Source organism: Helicoverpa armigera, chromosome 17, assembly GCF_030705265.1.
Source record: "Helicoverpa armigera isolate CAAS_96S chromosome 17, ASM3070526v1, whole genome shotgun sequence".
NCBI lineage: Eukaryota > Metazoa > Arthropoda > Insecta > Lepidoptera > Noctuidae > Helicoverpa > Helicoverpa armigera.
The window spans coordinates 6,855,982-6,880,088 of record NC_087136.1 but is presented as its reverse complement, the minus strand read 5'-3'; the positions used below and the strand labels follow the sequence as shown (position 1 = coordinate 6,880,088).

Below are 24,107 nucleotides of genomic sequence, written 5' to 3'. Positions count from 1 at the left end.
AAGCTCACAATCCCACAAAAATGCTAATATTTTTATGTATACGTATTATACGAATTGGTGTACTGTGGTCCTTTTAATATTGTTTAAATGTTGTGATTTCAATGTCAAACTGCGATGTGGTGTGTTGCTTGCTTAACGAGCTCATAAAATAAGGTTTATCCTATTTGAAGCTAACAATTCACAAAATTTTCTATAATGGGTGAATTAACACATTTTCAAAATTGAACAATAATTTTATAACTGTTCTTTCTGCTTGGGGTTTTAAATAAGATTTTGAAATAAAACACTAAAACAATAACATATAAATTAGAAAGCCGTAAAAAAGTTCTTATTGCATAGTTATTTACGGTACTCAATATCTAGTAAAATAATGAATGTAATTTTGATACATAGAATTATTAGAATATTTTTATTTTATTTTATTTAGGATGCCAACAGTTAATATAGACATTAGATATTTCTAAATTAGTAGTGAAAATCTTCAATTTTGTCTTCATAGTTATACACTTGCCATTAATATTCACGATAAATCGCTTTAGTATTCTATACATCCCTACACTTGTCCGTGAATGTGACATAAAGTCGTTGTGGCATGCCGCACGTGTTACAGCGCGGCTGGTCGCGCTCGCGCACGCTGTCCGTATCGTTCGCCGCCGGCGCCGCCTCGCCGCTAGATGGCGTTGCACAGGTAACAGCTTTATTATATACTTGCGCTGTTTTCATTTTCAGTGTTTAGCTGCTCGCATATACTTTTTGAACGGCTGATAATCGGGCCGATTTTTTACATTCTGACTTACAATTACAATCAAGCCTATTTATATTTTTGTCGTTCATAAGTACTTGTAAAGACCCAAATTAAATAAATGATTTATCTTTGACTAAGATTTTCTGACCGAAACCTTTGTAGGACGCGAGCGTTGCACTATTGCCATCAGTGTGTTATATTTCTCTCGTGCAAAAATTCGGTCACCGTTTATCGGACGTCGGCGGGCAGCCTTTAATTGTTCTATGTGCATTGTGCAATATATATCATATTTGCCGCCATCTAACTTTTTGAACTACCACAGATAACAGAAGACGTCCAGTTAGACTACGCAGAATTAACTTCAGTACCACCGCTGCCGTTATGGACATTGCTTGTCGCCGACAAGGAGTCTCCGCATCATCCGTCCACTATTCAAGAGGCTAAGGTATAAAAAAAAAAAAATTATTTGTTTATACACACATTTCATCATCTCCTGAGCGTTTTCCCAACTATATGGGGGTCGGCTTCCAGTCTAACCGGATTCAGCTAAGTACCAGTGCTTTACAAGGAGCGACTGCCTATCTGACCTGCTCAACCCAGTTACCCGGGCAACCCGATACCCCTTGGTTAGCCTGGTGTCAGACTTACGTCCTCTAAACTTTTGCTAACGATCAAATAAAAGTGACCAATAGTAGTGAGAGTTATTTTTATTGATATTCTTTTGTTCACCGCCTTTATTGTTTTCTAGGATTATAATGAGTTATTCGAAGGCACGATACAAGATACAGATGAAGATCTGGATGCTTTGCTACTGGGTGAAGATGAGGGAGTGGATCGAAGGCCTTCCATGCCTGAAAGACAGCCTTTGTCACACTTTGGACTTAGACAAGGTAATGTGTAAATAATGAGTCTAATTTGCTTCCTTGTTTAACCTTATTGTCTGTGAATTTTATGACTTTGATGAATATATGAATATTAGAGTTAATCCCTGCGTCCCTAGACCATTAAATCTTGATGTTTTGTTCTCCAAATTGTTTCTAATAACATAGTCTTTATTGATCACATAAGATATACACAGTTTATACCTTTTTTTGGTGATAAATTATCAAATTGCCTCTCCCGCTATGGGTCCAGCATGAGGGAGTGTCAGACTTATTGACTAAAATCAATGTTACTTCTCCTTCTTAAGCCCTTTATGTACTAGGGCCGGTAGGGCGGTAACATTTTCGAACAATCCTACGGCCGCTATCTCTTCGATTCTTTGCTATATCTTTAGAAATCAAATACCTTTTATCTAATCTCTAACTTTATTTTGTACAGGTCGCATCCTCTCCCGTCTACTTACCCACACACATCTCCCGGGACTAAGTTCACTGGATCAGATGCACTTGTTAGCCTTAGCAGATACCGTGTCCACTTGCGATGCCGATTTCGCTGAGCGACTCGCCACTAATGCGAGAGTTGATGTCGCTCAAGCTTCGGGACAGGAGATCTTGCCGGGTAAGTGTGAAATTAGTTAATACTCCAGCCCATATCCCAATTTTATTTGGGGTCGGCGCTATGTTTTCTTCGTCCATGCTCTTCTGTCTGCCGTCATCTTACAGGTAACATTTTTTCTTACGTTATTTAATTAAAAACCCAAACGACAAATAAGAAAAGAAGGATCACGAAAATATTGATAGACTTTTCTGGAGAGTTTTTTCGTCATCACATGTTTTTATTAGATAAACACAGTAATGGCGAACTTATAGGACAAAGTCTCAACTCGACAGTTAAAAATCTGTATTTAAATACATTTTGAAATTAATAGTTCTTTTATATCATCGTCCTCCGAGCCTTTTTTCCAACTGTTGGGGTCGTCTTTCAGGCTAACCGGATTCAGCTGAGTACCAGTAACAGTACTTTATTAGCTGAGGATTTTTATAAAATGTTTAAACAAATAATTTTTTCATCAGAAGTAACGCTCTAATCTTCTTATTTCCCCCACCAGACTCCCTCGACGACTGCGGCCTCCGCTTCCTCCTAGCCATGAAACACTACGGCTACTTACTCCGCTGCCTGCCCCTGGCCCAGCGCGCGAACCTCCAACGCACGGGCGTCGGTACCTGCAACCTGGTCTGGGCTTTCCATTCGGAGACACACGAACAATTGCTCGCGCTCATACCTGGGTATACTAAGGGACAACCCAAGTGGGCTACTATGAGGGAACTTGGTGAGTGAATTTATATTGTTTATAGAATCGTTATAAGGATATAAGCATGTGAGGTTTTAATTGTACCTATTTAGGTAAATGGCCTGTCACTTAATTAAAGTAATGAAATTGAAAAATATAAATGGAAAATACTTTTCAATTTCTGCGTATTCCCAAGCTGGAAAACAAAGGAAGTCTGGACGATTGACGATTGCAGTGAGGACAAAACTAAAGCAAGAATTGTCACGAGTTGTCTGCGTAGATTATTCTACTATCTCAACACTTTGAAAAAATATGATCAACTTACAGCCGAATATTGAAATTCCACTCAATTTTAAAGACAGCTATAAATCAAGCTTAAATTAGCTATAATTCAAATAGCCAATATAATTATATCTCTGTCACACTAACACCAGACCTTTTGAGTATTTCGAGTAAAACTTTTCCTAAAGCACTATTCCTTGACCAGGCGTCGGTTGGTGGGTCCGAGGCGAGTTGCTCCGCACTTGCATGGAGAAGCTAGCCCGGGCTTCATACATGCAGAAACAGGATCCCATGGACGCCGCCCTTTATTACCTGGCCATGAAGAAGAGGATGCTGCTGTGGGGGCTGTTCCGATCCAGTAGAGATGATAAGATGACTAATGTAAGTATTTTTTGGTAGGAAGATCTTAGGTAAATGAAATGAAAGAGAATTGAAACTCAATTTTGAAAATCACCAGCATCTATAACCAATTTTAGCAGCGATTTAGTATGTATATTTACAGTGTGACCTCTTTCTAAATCCATCATGGCGGCATACCCAAGATGGCGTGCTAGTTGTTTTAATGCATATCTTTAATATAAGTATCTATGAACATTTTAATAAGTATGCTAAAATTAATGTGAAATCTCTTGTTTTTCTATAGTTCTTCTCAAACGACTTCACGGAAGATCGTTGGCGTAAGGCTGCGTTGAAGAACGCATTCGTTCTGCTCGGTAGACAACGATTTGAACATGCTGCGGCCTTCTTCTTACTTGGAGGCGCCTTGAAAGATGCTTTAGAGGTAAATGAAGAAAACATTATTTAGCAAGAAAAAGTGGTAAATTAAAAAAGATTATTACTTATGTATTTTCTTATTAATATTTTTATTTGCCCTCATAGGTGCTTATCACACGTCTAGGAGACTTACAACTGGCGATGGTAGTAGCCCGATTATACGAAGCTGATAACCCATTGCCCACAAGCTTGAGAAAGCTGTTGATGGATGAAATATTAGGGTGAGTTTATAGTATTTAAAAAACATCTAGAGAAGCACAGTAGATTCTATCTGGGTAGGTTATTTCAGGATGCTGTGGGATGTAGTTGTTGGATGATATAAAGCTGTAGCAGTATGTAGCTGAAAAGTTTGTTTATTTGAAAGTGGTAATCTTGACAAAGATTACCACTTTCGAAATAATAATTTATTTCAGTGTTACTTGTTATTTTTCGACAAAAGCTTTAGGTTACTTTTTATTTTACTATTAGGCTAGTATTGCAATATTCATGGTATGTTCACAGAGGTGAAACAGAAGACGGCGAACTAGACCTAGAACGAGCCCACCCAGACCCGTTCGTCCGTTCTATGGCGTTATGGGAACTCAAACGTTACGGCGCCGCTCTCGACACATTACTGAGCAATGCGGGACGTTTGCACGCAGCGAGGGACAATGAGCCCATGCCTAGCGTGTTTAACTTCTACGTGTATCTGCGAACGCATCCTAGGTTGAAGAGGCATAATCTGCCTAGTCAGGTAAGGTTATTGTGAGGCCACTATAGACATTCTGAAAATATTTAGCAAAAATTTATTAGGTGAAAACATGCAAGTGTTTTTTAAGTTCTAAAAATACAACATTAATGGCGAAGAATATCAAGCCATGCTTGGGAGAGGACTTCGTCCAGCATTTTAGCTGTGACGATGAATCAAAACTCGATTATATTTCTTAAATCTGTCAATCGAGAGTAACTTATTTTAAGTAGACTGCCATGAACACCAGAACACTGGAAATTCGATTATTTTCATTCGGCAAAAAAGAACTTTTTAAAGTCATACATTTATCTCCAGGGTGGAACTCTAGCCCTCCTCCAACAAGAAGCAGACGAAGGCATCACCCGGTTAGAACGTCGCCTATACTTCCAAACTGCTCACGGTCACTTCAAGGCCGGGTGTCCAGCCCTCGCATTAGAAGTACTTTCCAAGCTCCCCGCCCGGGTTCGAGACGAGAGGACCAAACAACCCGTCACCGCGCCTTCAATAGATGATGCCGTCATACATACAGGACAGCTCGTCGTGGATCTCCCAGTCAAAAGTACGCTACATTCACGTCCGTTTGTACGTCCGCTGATTTATGTTTTTGTTTTGTGGTTTTTTCTTTTTTTTTTGTTGCTTTTTTTTTCTACTCTTTTATCGATTTTGTGTGAAATGTATGTCTTATATCGCTTGAACAGACATTGGGCTATTAATTTCTGTATCTTTCTACTTTTTATGCCTTTACTTATAGTCGCTTTTGAACATAAACCCAAAACTATTCTTAATTCTCATACTTTCTACCGTCTAAAACTTTACTGATGGAAATATATGTTATGACATCTTTTATGTATGTCCTACCAATCATGTGTAAATAAAACACGATTGGCGAACTGACACAACAGCCAATATTTGCTATTATTATTATTTATTTATGTACTAATGAAATGTATGACGTATAGAGGAAGAACCGGCGAACGTGGATTGGGGCGCACCAGCCGTAGAAGTGGACTGGGGAGCTCCTGTGTCTACCAAAAAGGATGATGAACTGGTTCTCAGCTGGGATGATGAAGACGATAAGGGGTGAGTTGAATTGCAAAAATAACTGAAAACTGTGTGCCATTATTGAAAAGCTGATCACCTAATGTGTAATTACCAATTTTAATAAATAAATAATTTATTTCCAAAAAAACTTAATCACACAATGTACTTAAATATAGCATCTTACTCCAAATAAATACACATACATTTTAATCGTGGTAAATTGTCTGAACTAGGTAGTACTGTGTTTCAGGCGATTAGTGTAATTTTGCTTTACATAAGAGCCTTAACGATCCACATTTTTTTTCTTTACATATATAGTCATCACAAATACTCATAATCACAACTTCAATTGAAAAGCTGTTGCTAACGACTATATTTATTGAACAGCTCGGAAGGTTCGGGAGCCTCAACGCCACCTTTAGAAATGAAAATGGGTAAAAAAGAAGAGAAAGAAGAGCCCACAGTTAACGGCAACTCTGAGAATGACAAGCCGACGGATGATACGCCGTCTGTCGACATAATGGCGCAACAACTCAAGTTCGTGGCCTGCTTGAAGATACTGATGGAGGAACTTAGTACTCTTGCTACTGGGTACGAAGTTGATGGTGAGTGTTCTTCACAATTTCATCTTTATATTTACTTTACTTTGTTACACATACATCTATGTATCACTCATGATCGTATATATTTGAAGTTTGAAGTTCAAAATGTTAACTTTAAATTAAGTTTTTTGATGACACCATACATTTCTAAAAAGAGAATGGTTGTTTTATCAACACTGTGCTTTTTCAATTTATTTATTTTCCTTGTAAATAGAAAAACACAGCGCTTTTTGATGCTACAGCGCACATAAAACTCGTTCATATTACCTATATGTAATGTACCGGGAGTGATCCCAGGCGAACGCAGGGATCCCAATACAAGAGAAAGTCCTTAAGGACATCCAAAGCAATAATTACCTAATTAATTTGGAGAAAGAAAATCTCTACAAATTTTATTTTATAGTATGATCATAAAATTGCTCATCTTGCACGACTGACTGACTGACATGAATGACTTTCTATATCAAACATTTTAATAATAAAATATTATCGCTTTTTGTTTTGTACAGGTGGTCACCTCCGCTACCAGTTATACATCTGGTTAGAACGCGAAGTAGAAGCCCTACGTCGGTTATGCGGCTACCTATCGGCCGGCGCAGGGCAGGGGGGTGGAGCCCTGTTGTGTGCAGAGCCCGAACTGGCTCCGTTACCCGAGAGGCCCACGTTACATCAGCTGTTAGTGCGAGAGAAGGCAGACTTCGAGGCTAAAGTGCAGAGAGCTTTGAATAGGAAGAAGTGGCTTAAAGGTAAGACTCTTTTCTAAATGCGCTTTGTATATTTGATCTCGGAATATTTTTGTGTCGATTAGCTTGATTTTATGTTCACTGACACTTACAATGGTTAAACCTTAGGCTTAGCGGTAACGTCGCTCTCATTGCGCGTAAACCCTTTATTTTGTTATTGGCCTTTCAACAATACGTATGCCAAACCAAACATAAAAAACGCCTGTATTACCCCAAATCAGTACAACTGTACAGTCTAAAAATACAACTTTGATAGACAGCAAAATAAAGCACAACATAACTCTTTCAGCAAACGAGACCCTTCTTCGAACCCTACTATCCTACTGCTCATTACACGGCGCGGGGGGCGGTGGTCTAGCCTCCGTCCGCATGGAACTGGTGCTGCTCCTCCAAGAGTTGGGCCAGGATAAGCAGCATCAACAGCTGTTATCGCCGCTGCCGTTCCCGACCACGCTGCCACTGTTGGCAGCCGCTGTGGCCACTAATAATACGGTTGTTGCTGATCCTGTGAGACATCTTCAGGTAAGCGTACAGTCAACTTCAGGTCAGTTTTATAGGAAAATCGTACTTATTACTATTGAGTTAAGGTGCATGATAGTTACCACTGATGTGCGGTCTACCGTAAGTACCTATAAACATATTATTATTTTAGTTAAAATTATGGTCTTACAATAACAATATTTATAAACCGTTTTGCAAAAAACTGTCAGTTACGATAATCGTGGTTTTGGTTTAAGGACTATGTTGTTTGTAATTTTTCTTTTTGTTAGCAACATGTCACAAATATCCAAAGTGTGTGTAGCCAGCCAGGAATAAGTGTATTCTAAATTCGATTCTTGAATTGCCAAAAGAAGTGGTTAACTTTATGCTAGATTGGTACCTGATAGAAGCATCGTGGGGATTTCTACAAATCATACATGTTTTTAAGGTTCCGTACCCAAAGGGTAAAACGGGACGGTCGGTCTGTCCGTCCGTCTGTCACCAGTATCTCATAAATAAACCGTGATAGTTAGAGAGTTGAAATGTTCACAGATGATGTATTTCTGTTGCCGCTATAGCAACAAATACTGAAAACTAGAATCAAATAAATATTTTGGGGGACTCCCATACAACAAACGTGATTTTTTTGCTCATTTTTGCTCGATTTCCATAAATATATAGGTATATATAGAATATTAGTTTGGATGGTACGGATCCCTTCGTGCGCGAGTCCGACTCGCACTTGGTCGGTTTTTTATTTTTTTACATTTGGTATTTATTGAAATAAATAATTAAGTTAATATTCCCCCTTAGTCGGTAGCACACGACATGCTGGGCACGATCAGCGAGCTGGGCATCCCGGGCGGGTCTGCCACGCGCATACTGCACACGCTGAGGGACCTAGCCGTGGCGCTGTCCGCCTGCATCTACCAGAGCCTCTGCGACTCCGACACCTTCAGCCTCAAGCATGCTCATCATCATGACTAGTAAGTTCCAAAGTATCCAAAGATTTGCAGTTCTTAAAAAAAGTTTGGCGTTCTGAAGCCACTTGATCTTCACTCTTGCATACCATCAGGACAAAACAATAAACATAGGTCAATAAAAACAAATATGGATGATTATCGCTAAAACGCATGTTTTGTATTATCCCTGAGCGGAGAAACTCCCTCAGACTTGGTGGTGTCTGGGTCTTACTTGGACCTAGATTAAAATAAGAGCAAAAGTTATTATCTCACGATTTAACTACATATGTATTTCTTTTGACAGTATCATAGCTGACACTCCAGGAACTAGTCAAATTCTTGCGCGACAGAGGCGTCATTCTACAGATGAACTTACAGTCACAACTCCACCAAACAAATGGCCAGGTATAGTATACAGCTACCCTCCGAGCTAGATCTATACATATAATAAAATGATAGGAAACTCAAAACTGTACATTGAATATATTTTTTTAAGAATACTTAGGGGGTGATCCATTATCGATTCTGAACCTAAATATGTAGTTTTTAGAATTTTTGTCTGTATGTCTGTTTATCTGTTTGTCTGTATGTTTGTCCCGGATAAACTCAAAAAGTACTGCATGGATTTGAATCAAATTTGCATGACTATTACCTGGGGGCCGGTTCAATACATAGGCTATATATTATCACGCTATCATCTACGGGGGATGAGCAATAAACGATTAAATGAACGAAATTGGAAAATTGGAAATTCTGTATTGCCCACGCAGACGAAGTCGCGGGCAACTGCTAGTAGCATATAAACGTGTTATTTTTTTACTTGACAAAGATAACCGTACATTATATTCATCAATACCATCACAATACTCACGTTTGACTGAACCGTCTTCTATACAGTTTTCAGCGTTATATTTGACAGAATTAGGAAAAGATGTTAGGTTAGAAAGTGTGTGTAAAGGTGTTTGTGAGAAAGTTATTTTTTACAAACATTCTGTCCCAACACAGGAGTATCAGCGCTCCGCGGCCTCGCCCTCCGAGCCGCTGAAGAAGAAGACGCCCCTCGACTCGCAGTCCTACTCGCAGAGGCATTCTGCGCAGTATACCTAGCTCTGCTGGGCTGGGCGGCCGCTGCCCGTGACGCACATCTGCTGTACCGGCTGTGTGCACATGCGCCTGTAGCACCTGACCACGCCAGGCTGTTCGGAGGAGGAGTCAGGAGGCTGCTCACCACAGCACCCGCACCTTCCTTGCAGGTCAGTGAACTATTGCGCAGTACCAGCTCCTAGAGACTGTGTTTGAATAAATGTCGAGACCTTGAAATAAAATAGGCAATCAATACTCGATTGACACGATAGTAGAATTTGTGCCATTGCATATAATTAATAGTAATTAAAGTAAAGTAACGGACTCAAGTCTTGACGCGGACTTGCTTATCCATTTGCAAAATTGCATCTAAAATCACAAGTGTCAATCATTATGTACTGCCATATACTGTATTTGTAAGTACGCCCTTTGTGATATTTAACTTACTAAAACATTTTAAATTTTCAGCCAAAGCTAGTAGAGCGGCCAGAAGGCACATCAGTTTGGTCCTCACTACGGGAAAAGCGCGCGTTACTAAACATGCGTCTACTGGGCCTCGGCCCGACCGCCCCGCACAAGAACATACAGGAAGGCCGGCCTACCTACAGGGAACAGTTTGTGCCTCCGCACTACAGTATACTTACTTATTTGCTAACTAAGGTAACTATCTTGTTTCTGCCCTTTTTCCAATTATTTGGGGTCGTTTACTAAGGTAATTCTCGATATGAATTCCTAACTGTTCCCAATTTATTTCTTATCGATTTATTTTTTTATCGACCTTATTTTTTCTAGGAAACTGGTATTTAAACGTATTTACGATGTCAATTTTGAATAATTGACAAATAAGTGTCGAAAAAAAAAACAATATATTTTTAAGCGTAGGTACTTACGAGGTATATTTTGAGTGATATATGTAATAAGTTAACGATTGTGTACTTTTAGCCTACTCCCGAACAAGACCCTGAGAATTACGACTATGATTCGGCGGAGTCTGGTGCTGAGGATGTCGATGATAGTGGCAGCGAAGCAGATGATGACGATATATTCGATACTAGCAATACCAAGTAAGAACCCATAAATACTCTGTATAAATTATAATAAATATAAGCAGAGATTGCGCTCTGATTACCTATTTTTGTCCGCTTTAGGATAATAATGTATGTCATGACAATTTTAGTGTTGTCAATCGATTGATATCGATAAATTCAAATTAAAATCAATTGATCAAAGAACAGTTATGATTGACATCTTCACAGCTCTAAATATCAAAGTTTTTTTATGTTCATCTCTCAATTTTAATAAATAACTTAAATGACTATAACACATTTATACAGAAATGAGAAACGTCGCAAGCTAACGAACTCGGAGCACTCGGACCCGGACTCGTACTCGTGGCTCGTGATGCGCATCGCGGTGTTGCGCCTCGCTCAGCAGAAGTTACAGAACTTCTTACAGCTGTGCGGCATCGAGATGTCAGGTATGTACTAGTGTTGTACCAGTATCGATGTCGATGTATCGATTCGAGTAATTGATGTTGAATGATGATTTGTAGAGATAGGTAAATAATATTTTATGTATTTACCTGTCGCTTCGCTGTATATCTAAGATGCCAGTTTTGTACCATCATACTCCTGCCCAATTTTATTCGGGATTGTCGCTGCATGTTTTCTTCTGCCATGCTCTATCTACTTTCATTTCACAAGTTACAACCGTTCTAGCCATATTAACTTCCACACAATTAATCCATCGTTTCTTTAATCGTCCACTTCGACGTTCATGCTCAAAACCTTAGGGAATACTTACACTAAACTTATTTTGTTTAATTATGGTACAGAACTAGCGACAACAAGTCCCATGGTCCACGGCGCCCTCCGCCGCGTGGACCAGTGGCAGCAACAGCTGACGGAAACGTTGGAGTCCCGGGCGCCCCCACCCGACTATATCCCTGGCTGTTTCCCCGAACAACTGCCCACCGGACCACCTATTAATAAGTACAGGTATGTCACACTAATATTGTTAACAGGAAAGTTTGTATGTATCTTCCTCTTCAGAGTAACATTTGTGAAGCCTATTTTTTCCGTTTGAGGTAATCTTTTTGAAAGCGGATGGAAGCGAAAGTCTTCATTAACATTGCTTTTCAAAATATAAATTGGGAGTACATATCTCGCATTATTTATCTAACACTGACTCCTCAAAAATAAACTGAAAAAAGGCTGTAAAGCCTGTGTATTTCGGCGTATCGCTAATAAGTGAACCATCTATACAAGAATTGTGTTTGTTTCAGATGTTTATTAGAAAAGCATAATACTCCGTTCAGCTCGGTGCTGTTTAGCGCCGCGCCCGCTCGGAGACTGTGGAGTTTCCTCGTACGACAAGAACCGGTCCAGGTAACATCAGAATAGACTTATTTAATTTTGTATATTGCCATTAAGTTAACATATAGTAACTTCTTCGTATGTATGAAACGTCACTTTTCTTTTCGTCACTTTTTTATATGTACTTTTTAAGTGCATCTTGGACAAATATGACTCAATAAACCTGTCGGAAAAAATCTTGAGAAAACGTGGATAATGTCTGAAATCGCCAATTCGCCTTGAGTAGTTTTCGCCTAGTATTGTGATTTACGCTCATTCCTTCTCAATATAAGAAGAAGCTAGTGCCCTGCAGAGGCACTGGTAATGATGGTGTATAAGACAAGTAATGAATCTGTATTTTATATCACAGGACCTGTTCATCCGCGCGGTATTCTCCCGTCGCCGCACTCAGTCGGTGACAGCGGAGACGATAGCGGCCGAAGCTCGCGGCGGCTGCATACCTCAGCAGCAGCGTGACCGTGACCTTGAACTGCACAACCCTGTGAGGATCATACATAAGGAGCAGGACTCTATTGCTGCCTTCTGTTTGAATAAGGTAATGTTATATTCAGGTGTAATTGCCATTAGGAAAGTTTTCAATGCGATTAGGGGCAATTTGTGTGTCACATACTGCTTGAGAAACCAGGAATTTTGATAAGACGCTCTCGAATTGATTACAAAACCATTCAACAAACATCCGAGCATTTTTAAGTTAACGGTCTTCAAGATGTCAGTGTGGAATAGTTCTCGCCAAACTTTTTGTCATCACGGAACACTGCGCGAGGCTCTGCGCAGAAACCAATTTTAGTTATCGACGGGCGTCGAAACTAGGGCTTTCAAATACCGGATTTTTTCGATAGCGGTATCAATACCGGTATTAGAAATTTCAATACCGTGATCACGTGATCACGGTATTCATATTCATTCGTCCAATCATAGCTCCGACACTATGACTAAAAATGAGATTGACTTCATCATGACGAACAAGAAGCACATAGTCAGAGACGTCTCCGTGATCAATAGGTTTAATACCGGTAGCGATCACCGACTTGTCCGAGGCTCTCTGAATATCAACTTCAAGGCCGAACGTTTCCGTCCGATGAAGGCCAGGCTCCGATCAACACTGCTCCAAACCATTTCAGGATCTGAAACGTTCCAGTCAAATTTGGAGAACCGATTTGCCGCCGTGGAAACCACAACAGACGTTAACCAGAACCACGATTATGTGGTTCGGATCTTCAGGGAGGAAGGTTCGAGATTCTGTAATATGCAGCGTAAGGGCAAGAAATCTAATCTTTCGGAAAAGACATTAGGGCTTATGAAGAAACGACGTGAAAACCCGCCTGTCACTTCGTCAGCTAAGCGGGCTATAAACCAAGAGATCAACAAGCACGTACGACGCGACCTCCGGTGCTCCAATACTCTAGACATTGAAAGAGCAATTGAGCTGAATCGGGGGTCAAAAGTGATCGTACAATCTCTTGGAAGAAGCTACTTGACGAAGCTGACCACAACAAGTGGAGAAGTCGTTTCTTCGGTGCCGGCAGTCCTTTCGGAAGTGGAAAATTTCTATGGCCGGTTATACGCATCGCATGCATCTCGACCTGATCCCGGAAATGAGGATTGTAGAGCCACATTAACACGCCATTTCACCGAAGACCTGCCAGAAATTAGCAGTGGCGAAATCAAGATCGCTCTGAGACAGCTCAAAAATGGAAAAGCCCCTGGCGAGGATGGCATTACAACAGAGCACAACCAACCGCAATAATCTATACTAATATTATAAAGCTGAAGAGTTTGTTTGTTTATTTGTTTGTTTGTTTGAACGCGCTAATCTCAGGAACTACTGGTCCGATTTGAAAATTTATTTCAGTGTTAGATAGCCCATTTATCGAGGAAGGCTATCGGCTACTTTTTATCCCGGTACGGGATGTAGTTCCCACGGGATGCGGGTGAAACCGCTGGCAAAAGCTAGTTAAAATTATAAAAAGATTATAATACCGTAATCACGGTATTGGCTCGTCAATACCGGTATTGAAAAAAGACCAAAATATATCCGTGATCACGGTATTACGGGATCCCGTAATACCGGTATTGAAAGCCCTAGTCGAAACTGCACGGGCCAAATGCGCGTGCGTCAATATTAAGTTTTGCGAAAAAAATTATGGACGAGTGGCTTAACTTTTGTGAAGTTCTATACATAGTATCTTAATTCTAATACCCTGTATTTGTGTCAGGTCGGCGGCTGCTTACTGGCCGTAGCTACAGCCCGCGAGGTACAAGAGATGGACGTGTCGCTGCTACTCCGCGCGGGCGCGTGGTGGGCGGAGGACGAGTGCGAGCTGGACCTGCTGGCGCTGGCCGCCGACCCCGCCGCGCTGCCCGACACCGGCTTCCTGCTCATACAGCACCACGACAAGTATGTACAATACTGTAGCCTGGGCAATTCCTTCGCAATACTCCCATGGTCCACGTGGGGTAGCGGGGGACGTTACCGACAACAGAGTCGTCACCTGACTCCTTGCGTCCCAGAGAGCGTGCGGAATACAGCGGTGTTACAAACGAATTTGACAGACTTTAGGTCTTGCCGGTTTATAGGACTTAGTCGGGGTCTTGTATGTTATGCAGTGGCTTTAGTTCGAATTTTCTTAAAACACTTTCTCCAAGACCAAATATAACAGTTACGTTTGACATTATTTTCCATTGATCTTGGCCTTTTTGACAATCATCCTCCAGTTGTCAAAAAGCTTGGTTGTTGTGCTCCAGACTCTTTTGAGATTAATTCATCAAAACTGCCTTAAAAACAGGTGATCAATCATCATCATGATTTACAAATATATGCGTCTCCCCACAGGCCCAACAGCGGTTCAGTGCCGGGCACCGGGAACAGTTCTCCGCTGAATCCAAACGCTCCTCAAGTGCCAGTCGGCATGGCCAGTCAAACTGGAAGAGGCGCCAGTGTTGTAAGTATTACATACCCCTTTATTTTGTGAAAACTTAGAATAGAAGCCTGGAGCGGCGGTGTACTGAGCGTTCTGTTTGTTAATTTAATGAAATTGGAATTGGATTTGAATATTTAAAGATGAAAAAAAATTATCTCATTTTCACCGAAAACCGTCTTATTTTTTCAAATCACTGGATGCTTTGAATATTCACCGTGAAAATTCGTAGTAAGCAGTGCTTTTAAACATGCCAAGAATTTCTGGACAAAAAATATAAAAAGTTTTATTTTTATTTGTAGCAAGATATTTTTAGGGTTCCGTAGCCAAAATGGCAAAAACGGAACCCTTATAGTTTCGTCATGTCCGTCTGTCCGTCTGTCCGTCTGTCACAGCCGATTTACTCGGAAACTATAAGTACTACAGTGATGAAATTTGATGGGAATATGTGTTGTATGAACCGCTACAAAAATATGACACTAAATAGTAAAAAAAAGAATTGGGGGTGGGGCCCCCCATACATGTAACTGAGGGATGAAATTTTTTTTTTCGATGTACATACCCGTGTGGGGTATCAATGGAAAGGTCTTTTAAAATGATATAAAGTTTTCTAAAAAACATTTTTCTTAAAGTGAACGGTTTTTGAGATATCAGCTCTCAAAGTCGTAAAAAGTATGTCCCCCCCCCTCTATTTTATAACTACGGGGTATAAAATTCTAAAAAATAGAGGTGATGCATGCTAATTAACTCTTTCAACGATTTTTGGTTTGATCAAAGTATCTCTTATAGTTTTTGAGATAGGTTGATTTAACTGTAATTTACGGAACCCTTCGTGCACGAGTCCGACTCGCACTTGGCCGGTTTTTTATATTTGCTAGCATAGGTATAGCATATATTCTGGCAAATAAATAAATTTCATTTCATTTAGGTACGAAACGATAATGTAGGTTGAAAATTGGTTAAGATAAGACATTAAAAAGTTTTACAACAAATATTATGTAAAAAAATATAAAATTATGAGCCTGCTATCAGCATCATAATTTGTTTGTATTGACCTGCACAATATATGTCTTATCTGCACTATCGGTAAAATTTTATAAAAAATTCGTGTGCTGTTTTATTGTCTCTACTTGATTGGTTATCTTTTAGTGGTATTAGCGCATTATAATTTTGCGCTTTTGACAACCTTATATATGACTGCATATATGGCAAATGTATGCGAAATATAAAAAAACTTACCAGGTTTACATCATTGAATCAATCATGCTTTTCTAAATAAGGTATATAGCAACTAATTTAGAGTAACTGACCTTTAGAGAAGTATCGCTAATTACAAAACTATACAAAAGGTGCTCCAAAAGCAGTTTATTTCATTGGTACTGACCTTGCACTAGCTTTTCTTCAAAGGTATTGGATACTTATGCGAAATCTAACCGAACTAATATAAAATATTCAAACTGGACGCTGAACGATCTCAGATTATAATCTAAAGCTTTTTAACCATTAACGCTACTTATTAAACTTTATAATTATAGAGGGGGTTACAAATATCCTTGGTATAAAATCTAACACAAAATGAGCTAAAGTAACCGTGAGTATAACACATTAACAGGAGCGGCGGTCGAGCAGCATACCGACCGGCGTAGAAGCGTATATAGCTACAGTACGTGCACCTAATAACTAATGCACTTTGCACACTGGGTGAATCAATGTTCGATGTTGGAAAAAAACAAATACTTCAGAAATTCCCGTACTTTCGTAAATGAATGACTCAACGCACTGTGCGTATTAGCCTCAATATTAAAACTAGAATACAACGTGACTATGTTTAAGAACATGTCTTAATACTTTCTCGGGATTTTTTTGATAAAATTGTCTAATTTTAATACCCCAAATGCTGAATTGTGCTTTCTTTTTGAACTTAATTGTTTGGTTATTGCAAATGAATACATTACATATAAAACATTTAACTATCAAGATCTTTTTGCGCTACTTTTAAAGGTAACTTAAAAAACAAAAGAACATTGATTCACCTAGTTGATGTAAAAACAATGCTGGGTTAACTAATGTGGTACGGTTATTGTGTGCGTGTCTGTACTCGTTATATTGTCTCGTGTCGCCTCGCGCTTCGCTAGCGCTTTCCTTTCTAATCTCTTTATAAACCTTTTCTCCAAAACTGTACTTTAATGGAGATCCGGAGATTATATTGTGCGATTTTATTATAATTTTAAACTATAATGGGAATTGGGAAATTATGTTACTTGTATTTAAAGTTTTAAATATATTAAATCTAGGTAAGTTTAATGTGGATTTCATGCCATCTTCACGGTTATAGGTATTGCATTATTTTCAATCGCTCAACATTTTATCATTTCTAAGAAAGTGGCCTTGTTGTCTTTAAAAAATGTATTTGCGAGTGTGTTTCGGTAAAACATAGTGTTGATCGCAGGTAAAAGGTCTACAGTTCCCGGGTTGCCACGACCCGAAATACTGTCGACTGGTGCTGCATCGTTCGAAGCTTCTCATGAAACCGGTCAGTGACAACCCTAGCCACTCCTTCGCCACTCTCGTCACATCCCTAGCCAGCGGTCGCACTCCCTTCGATTTATTTCTAGCTCGATGTTTTTATTTGGAGTATTATTTTTTTCTTCTCCCATGATGATTTCTTTTATTTTTTGGTTTTTCATTCCACGTGTAGTTCACTAGGCTGTTCACATAGTTGTGCCAGTTTGTTTTATCCATTCGTTCTCATTTTCTCCAGCAGTTTCGGAGATCAGCAGATTTTATTTCGTTTCGACCATGTTATTTTTTCGTTGTAGAGGTCCGTTTAGTAGAATGTTTTTCAGACCAGTGTTTCCGAAATATTATGTTAATTTCCCACTGTCTCTTTGCTATTGTATGTTGCGTTGTGTATTGCAATTTGTTTTATTAATTCTGTGAAGCATGATGTGTCTACTTGTCTATGTTACTAACTTGCCTAATACGTGAAAGATTGGGAGATCTTGTCTATAAAAATTATAAATATGTTTATTTTTTGTAACAATCATGTTCTATTTAGGTGCTGAAACACAAAATCGACAACATCAAAAGGATGGCAGCGCATCCCTCACAACCATTGTGTAAGTGATTGGATACCAATTTTTTTTATAAACTCACCGGCCAAACTGTTCAGATTAACGCATGAAACTTTAGTTTCTATATTGACCACCTGCACAGCTAGCTTGGTGGGTCTGCATTCTTCTATATACCCACTTATATATACATAACCAATAGGCATATTATTACCTGCTCTTACAGTGTCCATTTCGACCGCGCGGCCACCTCACAATTTTTTATGAAACTTTGCCAGGAATTAGTAGTAATTTGTTACTTTTCACTCCTCTTTTCCTGAATTTGTTACAAAAAAAACCAAGCCGCTATGACAAAGAACAGTTGGCCGCTAGAACCGCCACTTGCCGTAGTCATCGCCCGTGATTACTCAGAAACTATACAATGCAGATAGACGAATGATACATCAAAAGAAAGGTCTTAATTTGTTAAATTTGTTACAAAAATAAAAAAGGTCAAAACGTAGATATACAAAAAGTTATGCAATGTTAAGTTTTCAGGTTATGAGTAGGTAAGTATATCACCGTAGGCACCAAATTAATAGAGGCTAATGTGTATAGAAAATTAGTCTTTAATTTGTTACAGCGAAAAAAGACAAAAAAATACTAGAAAGCAGGTTCAATAATATGTTAGAGTCGATTTTAGTTGGCCGCGCGGACGGCAATATGCCTAAAATACAATTTCGTTTTTCTCGTTATTAAAAGTAGGTTTTAGCTTAATTAAAGTACTAGTCGATGGGTAACGTAACCTAGTTTGAATAAATATAGCGAATTTAACTGCAGCATTCGTATTTTAGGAGATATTTACAAAAACACAGTGGTATGAAACTGTATGAGAGTAGGGTGTCCATGCATTTTCACATATTCGAAATTTTCGTTATTCACGTCTTATTTTTTTAGGGAGAGTGCATACTTTATAAAAATCAAAGTCACAAATAGGTTAAAATTTGTTTATTTACAATCAACACAAAGGCAAACAAATCAAGTAATAAAAGACAACCAGATAAATATAACATCTTCATAAAGTAACATAATATTTATAAATTAACTGACACGAAAATATGTGACAGAATGTAGACATATTTTCTTAGAGGTACTTATTTCAATTTTAAAAGAATTGTCGTCGTAACAAAAATATTTATTGTTATTTAAAAAATGACATTTATAGTGGCCTATTTTTGTGCCTGATATAAATTCTATAGTACCAACTAAGAAATAATAATTATCCTTAATGCTAAGAGTAATCGGCAATTCAGTGAGTAAAACTGAGTCTGCAGCTCCGTTTAAATCAAATGTTATGATCTCGCCTAGCTTAAGTTCACCTTTCAACTCTGTGTCACATTTTTGACACATTGTGTTAACACAAAGGCAAACAATTGATTTGTTTGCCTTTGTGTTGATTGTAAATAAACAAATTTTAACCTATTTTTGACTTTGATTTTTATAAAGTATGCACTCTCCCTAAAAAAATAAGACGTGAATAACGAAAATTTCGAATATGTGAAAATGCATGGACACCCTACTCTCATACAGTTTCATACCACTGTGTTTTTGTAAATATCTCCTAAAATACGAATGCTGCAGTTAAATTCGCTATATTTATTCAAACTAGGTTACGTTACCCATCGACTAGTACTTTAATTAAGCTAAAACCTACTTTTAATAACGAGAAAAACGAAATTGTATTTTAGGCATATTGCCGTCCGCGCGGCCAACTAAAATCGACTCTAACATATTATTGAACCTGCTTTCTAGTATTTTTTTGTCTTTTTTCGCTGTAACAAATTAAAGACTAATTTTCTATACACATTAGCCTCTATTAATTTGGTGCCTACGGTGATATACTTACCTACTCATAACCTGAAAACTTAACATTGCATAACTTTTTGTATATCTACGTTTTGACCTTTTTTATTTTTGTAACAAATTTAACAAATTAAGACCTTTCTTTTGATGTATCATTCGTCTATCTGCATTGTATAGTTTCTGAGTAATCACGGGCGATGACTACGGCAAGTGGCGGTTCTAGCGGCCAACTGTTCTTTGTCATAGCGGCTTGGTTTTTTTTGTAACAAATTCAGGAAAAGAGGAGTGAAAAGTAACAAATTACTACTAATTCCTGGCAAAGTTTCATCAAAAATTATAAGGTGGCCGCGCGGTCGAAATGGACACCTCTTACATATCTTTCACTACCTCATTGCAGACCTGACCGGCGGAGCGGACGGTTCAGTCCAGCTCTGGGAATGGGGTCACCCGTCCTGCGTATGGTCGCCGCGTCCCCCCGGCGCGTTCGCCAAGGTCACTCGAGTGAGGTTCTCGGACTACGGCAACAAGTTTGCCGCGTCTGACGCTGATGGTAACCTGGCGATGTGGCAGTTGCATCCAGCACCGCATCAGGCTGGACATCCTCATGCCTCGCCTAGACCTTTCTTTGTGAGTTAACTTTATTTTATTTGTTTAAATGTATATGTAAACAATTAGTAGATGTTTATTTGTTTTAAGATACCTAATAATTTAAATAATGAATCATATTTTTATATGAGCATTCCTTTTACAATCTACTTGTCGTTGTTATAAGTCTAATCACTCGATGTAATGTTATATTTTTACAGATGCATCAATGTCACAGTAAAGGAATTAGCGATTTCGTTTTCCTCGGTTCCTGCAGTTTAGTTGCTACAGGTAAGATGCGTTAATCATCAATCATCATTTGATTAAACTATTCACAGCTGATTTTATAATGGTGTTTTTATGATTACAGCTGGACATAGTTCTGAGAGTAAAAACGTTGCCATATGGGACACGTTGATGCCTACGAAGAAAGCTTTAGTGGTTTGTGAGTATGCTCTTTTATTTATTTTTTCCATATAAGTTACACTGATGTGGTTCTGATCTTAGTTCCCCCAAACAAAATCCTTTTTGAAACATGTTCCCCATAATGTCTTTCTTCAATGTTAGTTCATTATAACTGGTACATACTTGCTATAGTTCAATACCCAACGCTGTGGGTATGGGCAAATTACTTCCAGCCTAGGGCATGCCGACTAACAATGTACGTTTCTAGGTTGTGACGACGACGATAACGACGCTATAGCTTTATTACTGTATCAAAAAAGTCTTTGTCCAGCCAGACATATGTTGATGTTGAAAATCCAAATGATATAATGTTTGTACGTGCAGCGTGGACGTGCCACGAGGGCGGCGCGGCGTGCGTGTCGTGGGCGGGGTCGCTGGGCGCGCTGGTGTCGTGCGGGCGGCGCGGCGACGTGCTGGTGTGGGACCTGCGCGCGCGCGCCGTGCGCCACCGCCTGCACGCGCACCACGCGCCCATCAAGTGCGTCGCGCTCTCGCCGAGAGAGGACTACTATGCTATCGGCGCCGCTGATGGTGATATCAAGGTAACGTGTGACTTACATTACTTCGCAGAGACCGTTGAAGATAATAAGAACCGTTCAAAACGATGTTCTAAACATAGAATAAAAAATTGAGTTTAAAAAAAAAAACAAAAAAAAAACACGCTTTCAGCTCCCTAACATGTTTAAATTAATTGAATTTAACGTTTCTAGCTAGTTTTAGGAATTTTATTCAAGAATATAGCATTAAACGCAATCCGTAGGTAATGAACATTGTTTTTTAATTGACATTAAGCAATCTATTTTGGAAGGAAGTTTAACCTGCCTGTACATCTAATTGAACCGTAAAATTTGTTTCCAGGTGTTCTCGCTAACGACACATCAGTTGCTATACACGTTCGCAGGGGAACATGCTAGAAGTTCCTTCTTCAAGCACATTGGCCAGGGCGTCACGCAAATACATATCGGTATGTTTTCTTTTGCATTATAACGAACTCCCCAAAAAGGAGGTTCTCAATTTATGCATGTTCACCATTTATGTACCTATACATGCTTATATTAGGAGAATATATTGAAATTAATCATGTATTTAAATGATGTGTAGACAACGCCGGGCGTCTGTTCTCTTGCGGCGCGGACGGCACGATGAAAGTGCGGAAGTTGCCGGAGCGAGACTCGCCGCTGCCTCATCAACCGCAGTATTAGCTCGCGCCTGTCACTTCAATACACGGTACGTTGGATATTGTTATGTAGGAGAAAAAGAGAGGTAGGTAAGTAGATCAAATTATATAATATAATTTCTGTTGTAGGTGAGGAGACGCAGTATAGAGCATAATGTGGTCCGGCGCCCCGCGTCTAGCCTTACGCCCCCTTGTGATGTACCTATTTATCGTTGTTGCTATTCAAATGTTACGAGTATGATGATCATTATACGCCGTTAGACTAGTCACTGAGTAGGCGATGTTGTATCTTATAATGTATTTAAAATGTTAATGAATCTTTAGTTATTTCTAGTGTGAAATATTCGCTATTTTTAACTTAATAAAACATGTCCTAGATAAATATATAATTTATTTATTAGCACTGGCTGTCGGTCGACCGGCTGCAGCCGCGGCAGTGGCTGGCCTAAGTCGCGAGTCGCGCGGCATAGCATACGTTAGTGTAACCTTATTGTATGATGTGGTGTATTTTTAGAATTTGTAAAGTGCAATAACTAACTCGATGCTATTAACTTATGAAACCGACTACTGACGACGTCGAAGCCTTTACTAGATAACAGTTTAGCTCTTTTAAACGATTTAGCTTATTATATGAGCGCATATAACTTGTTGACGCATAATAAATACTATTTATTAAATACATAGGTATATATCAATCTATCCCTATATAAATGGTCGTTGGCTTACTGTAACATGTTTATAACTATTTAATGACGTCGACGCGATGCCAATCGGTCGCCGTCGCGTTGCATATAACGTTATTAAACTTAATCCCCTTGTATGGCACCTCTCATGTTTCTAGTAGTAAGTATTATATTGTTATCTATGTATTCTATATGTGATGTATTCGAGATTATACGTTCATGTTATTTTTAAAGCAATATTTTGTTCCAAGAAAGCATTTCTAAACGAAGCAATAAAATTATAAATATCAAATATTTTATGTACTTTCCTGTGCTTTATTTTAACAGTATTATACGTTTGTGGTGAGAAAAATAACGAAATTATTGTAGAATCTGTATAGCCTGCAATGTGTTCTATATCTAAACTGCGCTTGTGATACATACAGTGATATATTCTAAACAAATTATAACACTTTTCCAATATTATAACAAAAAAAATATCTTAATCTTAAATTTTATTTTATTTATGTATTTTAAAATTTATTTATTGTTGAATTAGTAAAATCTAGCAACATAAACTAACACAGTCCCTTGTATCGTACTAACACGTTAGTAATAATCACTACCTAATAGAAAATAATTCATAATATTGATGTTAGTCATATTATTAAAGCCGTTGACTAAATATAACAATTTCGTTTAAATGAAACCCTATTCTGAGTGAAATAAAAGACATTGGTTTCGTTGTTTCTCTTTGGTTATCTATTTATAATATTGTTTAGGTTAATGACTGAACACCAAAGTTTATTCTATCGAACATAATTTGTATAGCTGCTACATAACATATGAAATTCAATATCGTAAGTTACCAAATTTACGCTTTATGAATGAAATTCGCACAAGATATGGATGCAAAGGAATGTATTGCATAGTTCTAATTTCATCGCCGGTTCAACACCTGTTCAATAAGTCAATTACTGTCGAATCCTGTAAACGTGTAAAGTAACTTCTTTATTAGATGGTGGGACTATCACTGTTTCTGCTAGATATCATCTTACGTGTCGTGTGTTTATAGATAGCTGTGATGTGTACGTGTAAATTGAATCTAATCGCAATCATGTTGGTCACATAGTTTCGAACACAAGGTACTGTAACGCGCAAACCGACAAACGGATTGCTTCAATGTAGCTTCGCTTCACATACGTACCTATTGAATGGACGCTATTGTACGTAGGTACGCAACAACCCTATTATCTTAGGGAAAACACGTTCTTTCAAATAAGTTGTAATTCACTGCACCTGTTACGATATAATAGTTAAATGAACAATGTTCAATGCTTATTTTGTTTTATTATTTATGAAGGAAACATTTAAAATAAAGTTTAACTCATAGATAT

The 24,107-nt window shown here is 38.6% G+C and overlaps 1 protein-coding gene across 6 annotated transcripts in view; it reads left to right on the top strand.

Moving 5' to 3' along the window:
- The window catches only part of LOC110384268 (dmX-like protein 2), a 48,672-nt gene extending 24,570 nt beyond the window's left edge, over positions 1-24,102 (top strand). For 4 of the 6 annotated variants that reach the window (XM_064038762.1, XM_064038765.1, XM_064038763.1 and 1 more), the window contains 34 exons: positions 611-688; positions 1,068-1,190; positions 1,494-1,635; positions 2,066-2,245; positions 2,736-2,957; positions 3,406-3,581; positions 3,844-3,981; positions 4,080-4,195; positions 4,476-4,707; positions 5,020-5,263; positions 5,664-5,784; positions 6,133-6,350; positions 6,857-7,093; positions 7,380-7,612; positions 8,384-8,556; positions 8,837-8,937; positions 9,538-9,785; positions 10,084-10,275; positions 10,558-10,679; positions 10,950-11,092; positions 11,450-11,612; positions 11,900-12,002; positions 12,340-12,525; positions 14,207-14,388; positions 14,824-14,932; positions 17,358-17,441; positions 17,967-18,027; positions 20,219-20,448; positions 20,628-20,697; positions 20,777-20,851; positions 21,196-21,413; positions 21,730-21,835; positions 21,973-22,098; positions 22,178-24,102. In XM_064038762.1, the coding sequence (XP_063894832.1) occupies positions 611-688; positions 1,068-1,190; positions 1,494-1,635; positions 2,066-2,245; positions 2,736-2,957; positions 3,406-3,581; positions 3,844-3,981; positions 4,080-4,195; positions 4,476-4,707; positions 5,020-5,263; positions 5,664-5,784; positions 6,133-6,350; positions 6,857-7,093; positions 7,380-7,612; positions 8,384-8,556; positions 8,837-8,937; positions 9,538-9,785; positions 10,084-10,275; positions 10,558-10,679; positions 10,950-11,092; positions 11,450-11,612; positions 11,900-12,002; positions 12,340-12,525; positions 14,207-14,388; positions 14,824-14,932; positions 17,358-17,441; positions 17,967-18,027; positions 20,219-20,448; positions 20,628-20,697; positions 20,777-20,851; positions 21,196-21,413; positions 21,730-21,835; positions 21,973-22,073 (5,127 nt within the window). In that variant the 3' untranslated portion in view covers positions 22,074-22,098; positions 22,178-24,102. Of the gene's footprint in view, positions 1-610; positions 689-1,067; positions 1,191-1,493; positions 1,636-2,065; positions 2,246-2,735; positions 2,958-3,405; positions 3,582-3,843; positions 3,982-4,079; positions 4,196-4,475; positions 4,708-5,019; positions 5,264-5,663; positions 5,785-6,132; positions 6,351-6,856; positions 7,094-7,379; positions 7,613-8,383; positions 8,557-8,836; positions 8,938-9,537; positions 9,786-10,083; positions 10,276-10,557; positions 10,680-10,949; positions 11,093-11,449; positions 11,613-11,899; positions 12,003-12,339; positions 12,526-14,206; positions 14,389-14,823; positions 14,933-16,520; positions 16,572-17,357; positions 17,442-17,966; positions 18,028-20,218; positions 20,449-20,627; positions 20,698-20,776; positions 20,852-21,195; positions 21,414-21,729; positions 21,836-21,972; positions 22,099-22,177 lie in introns of all 6 variants that reach the window. The other 2 variants (XM_064038764.1, XM_064038766.1) reach the window with 2 other exon arrangements.
- Positions 24,103-24,107: the final 5 nt, after the last annotated feature.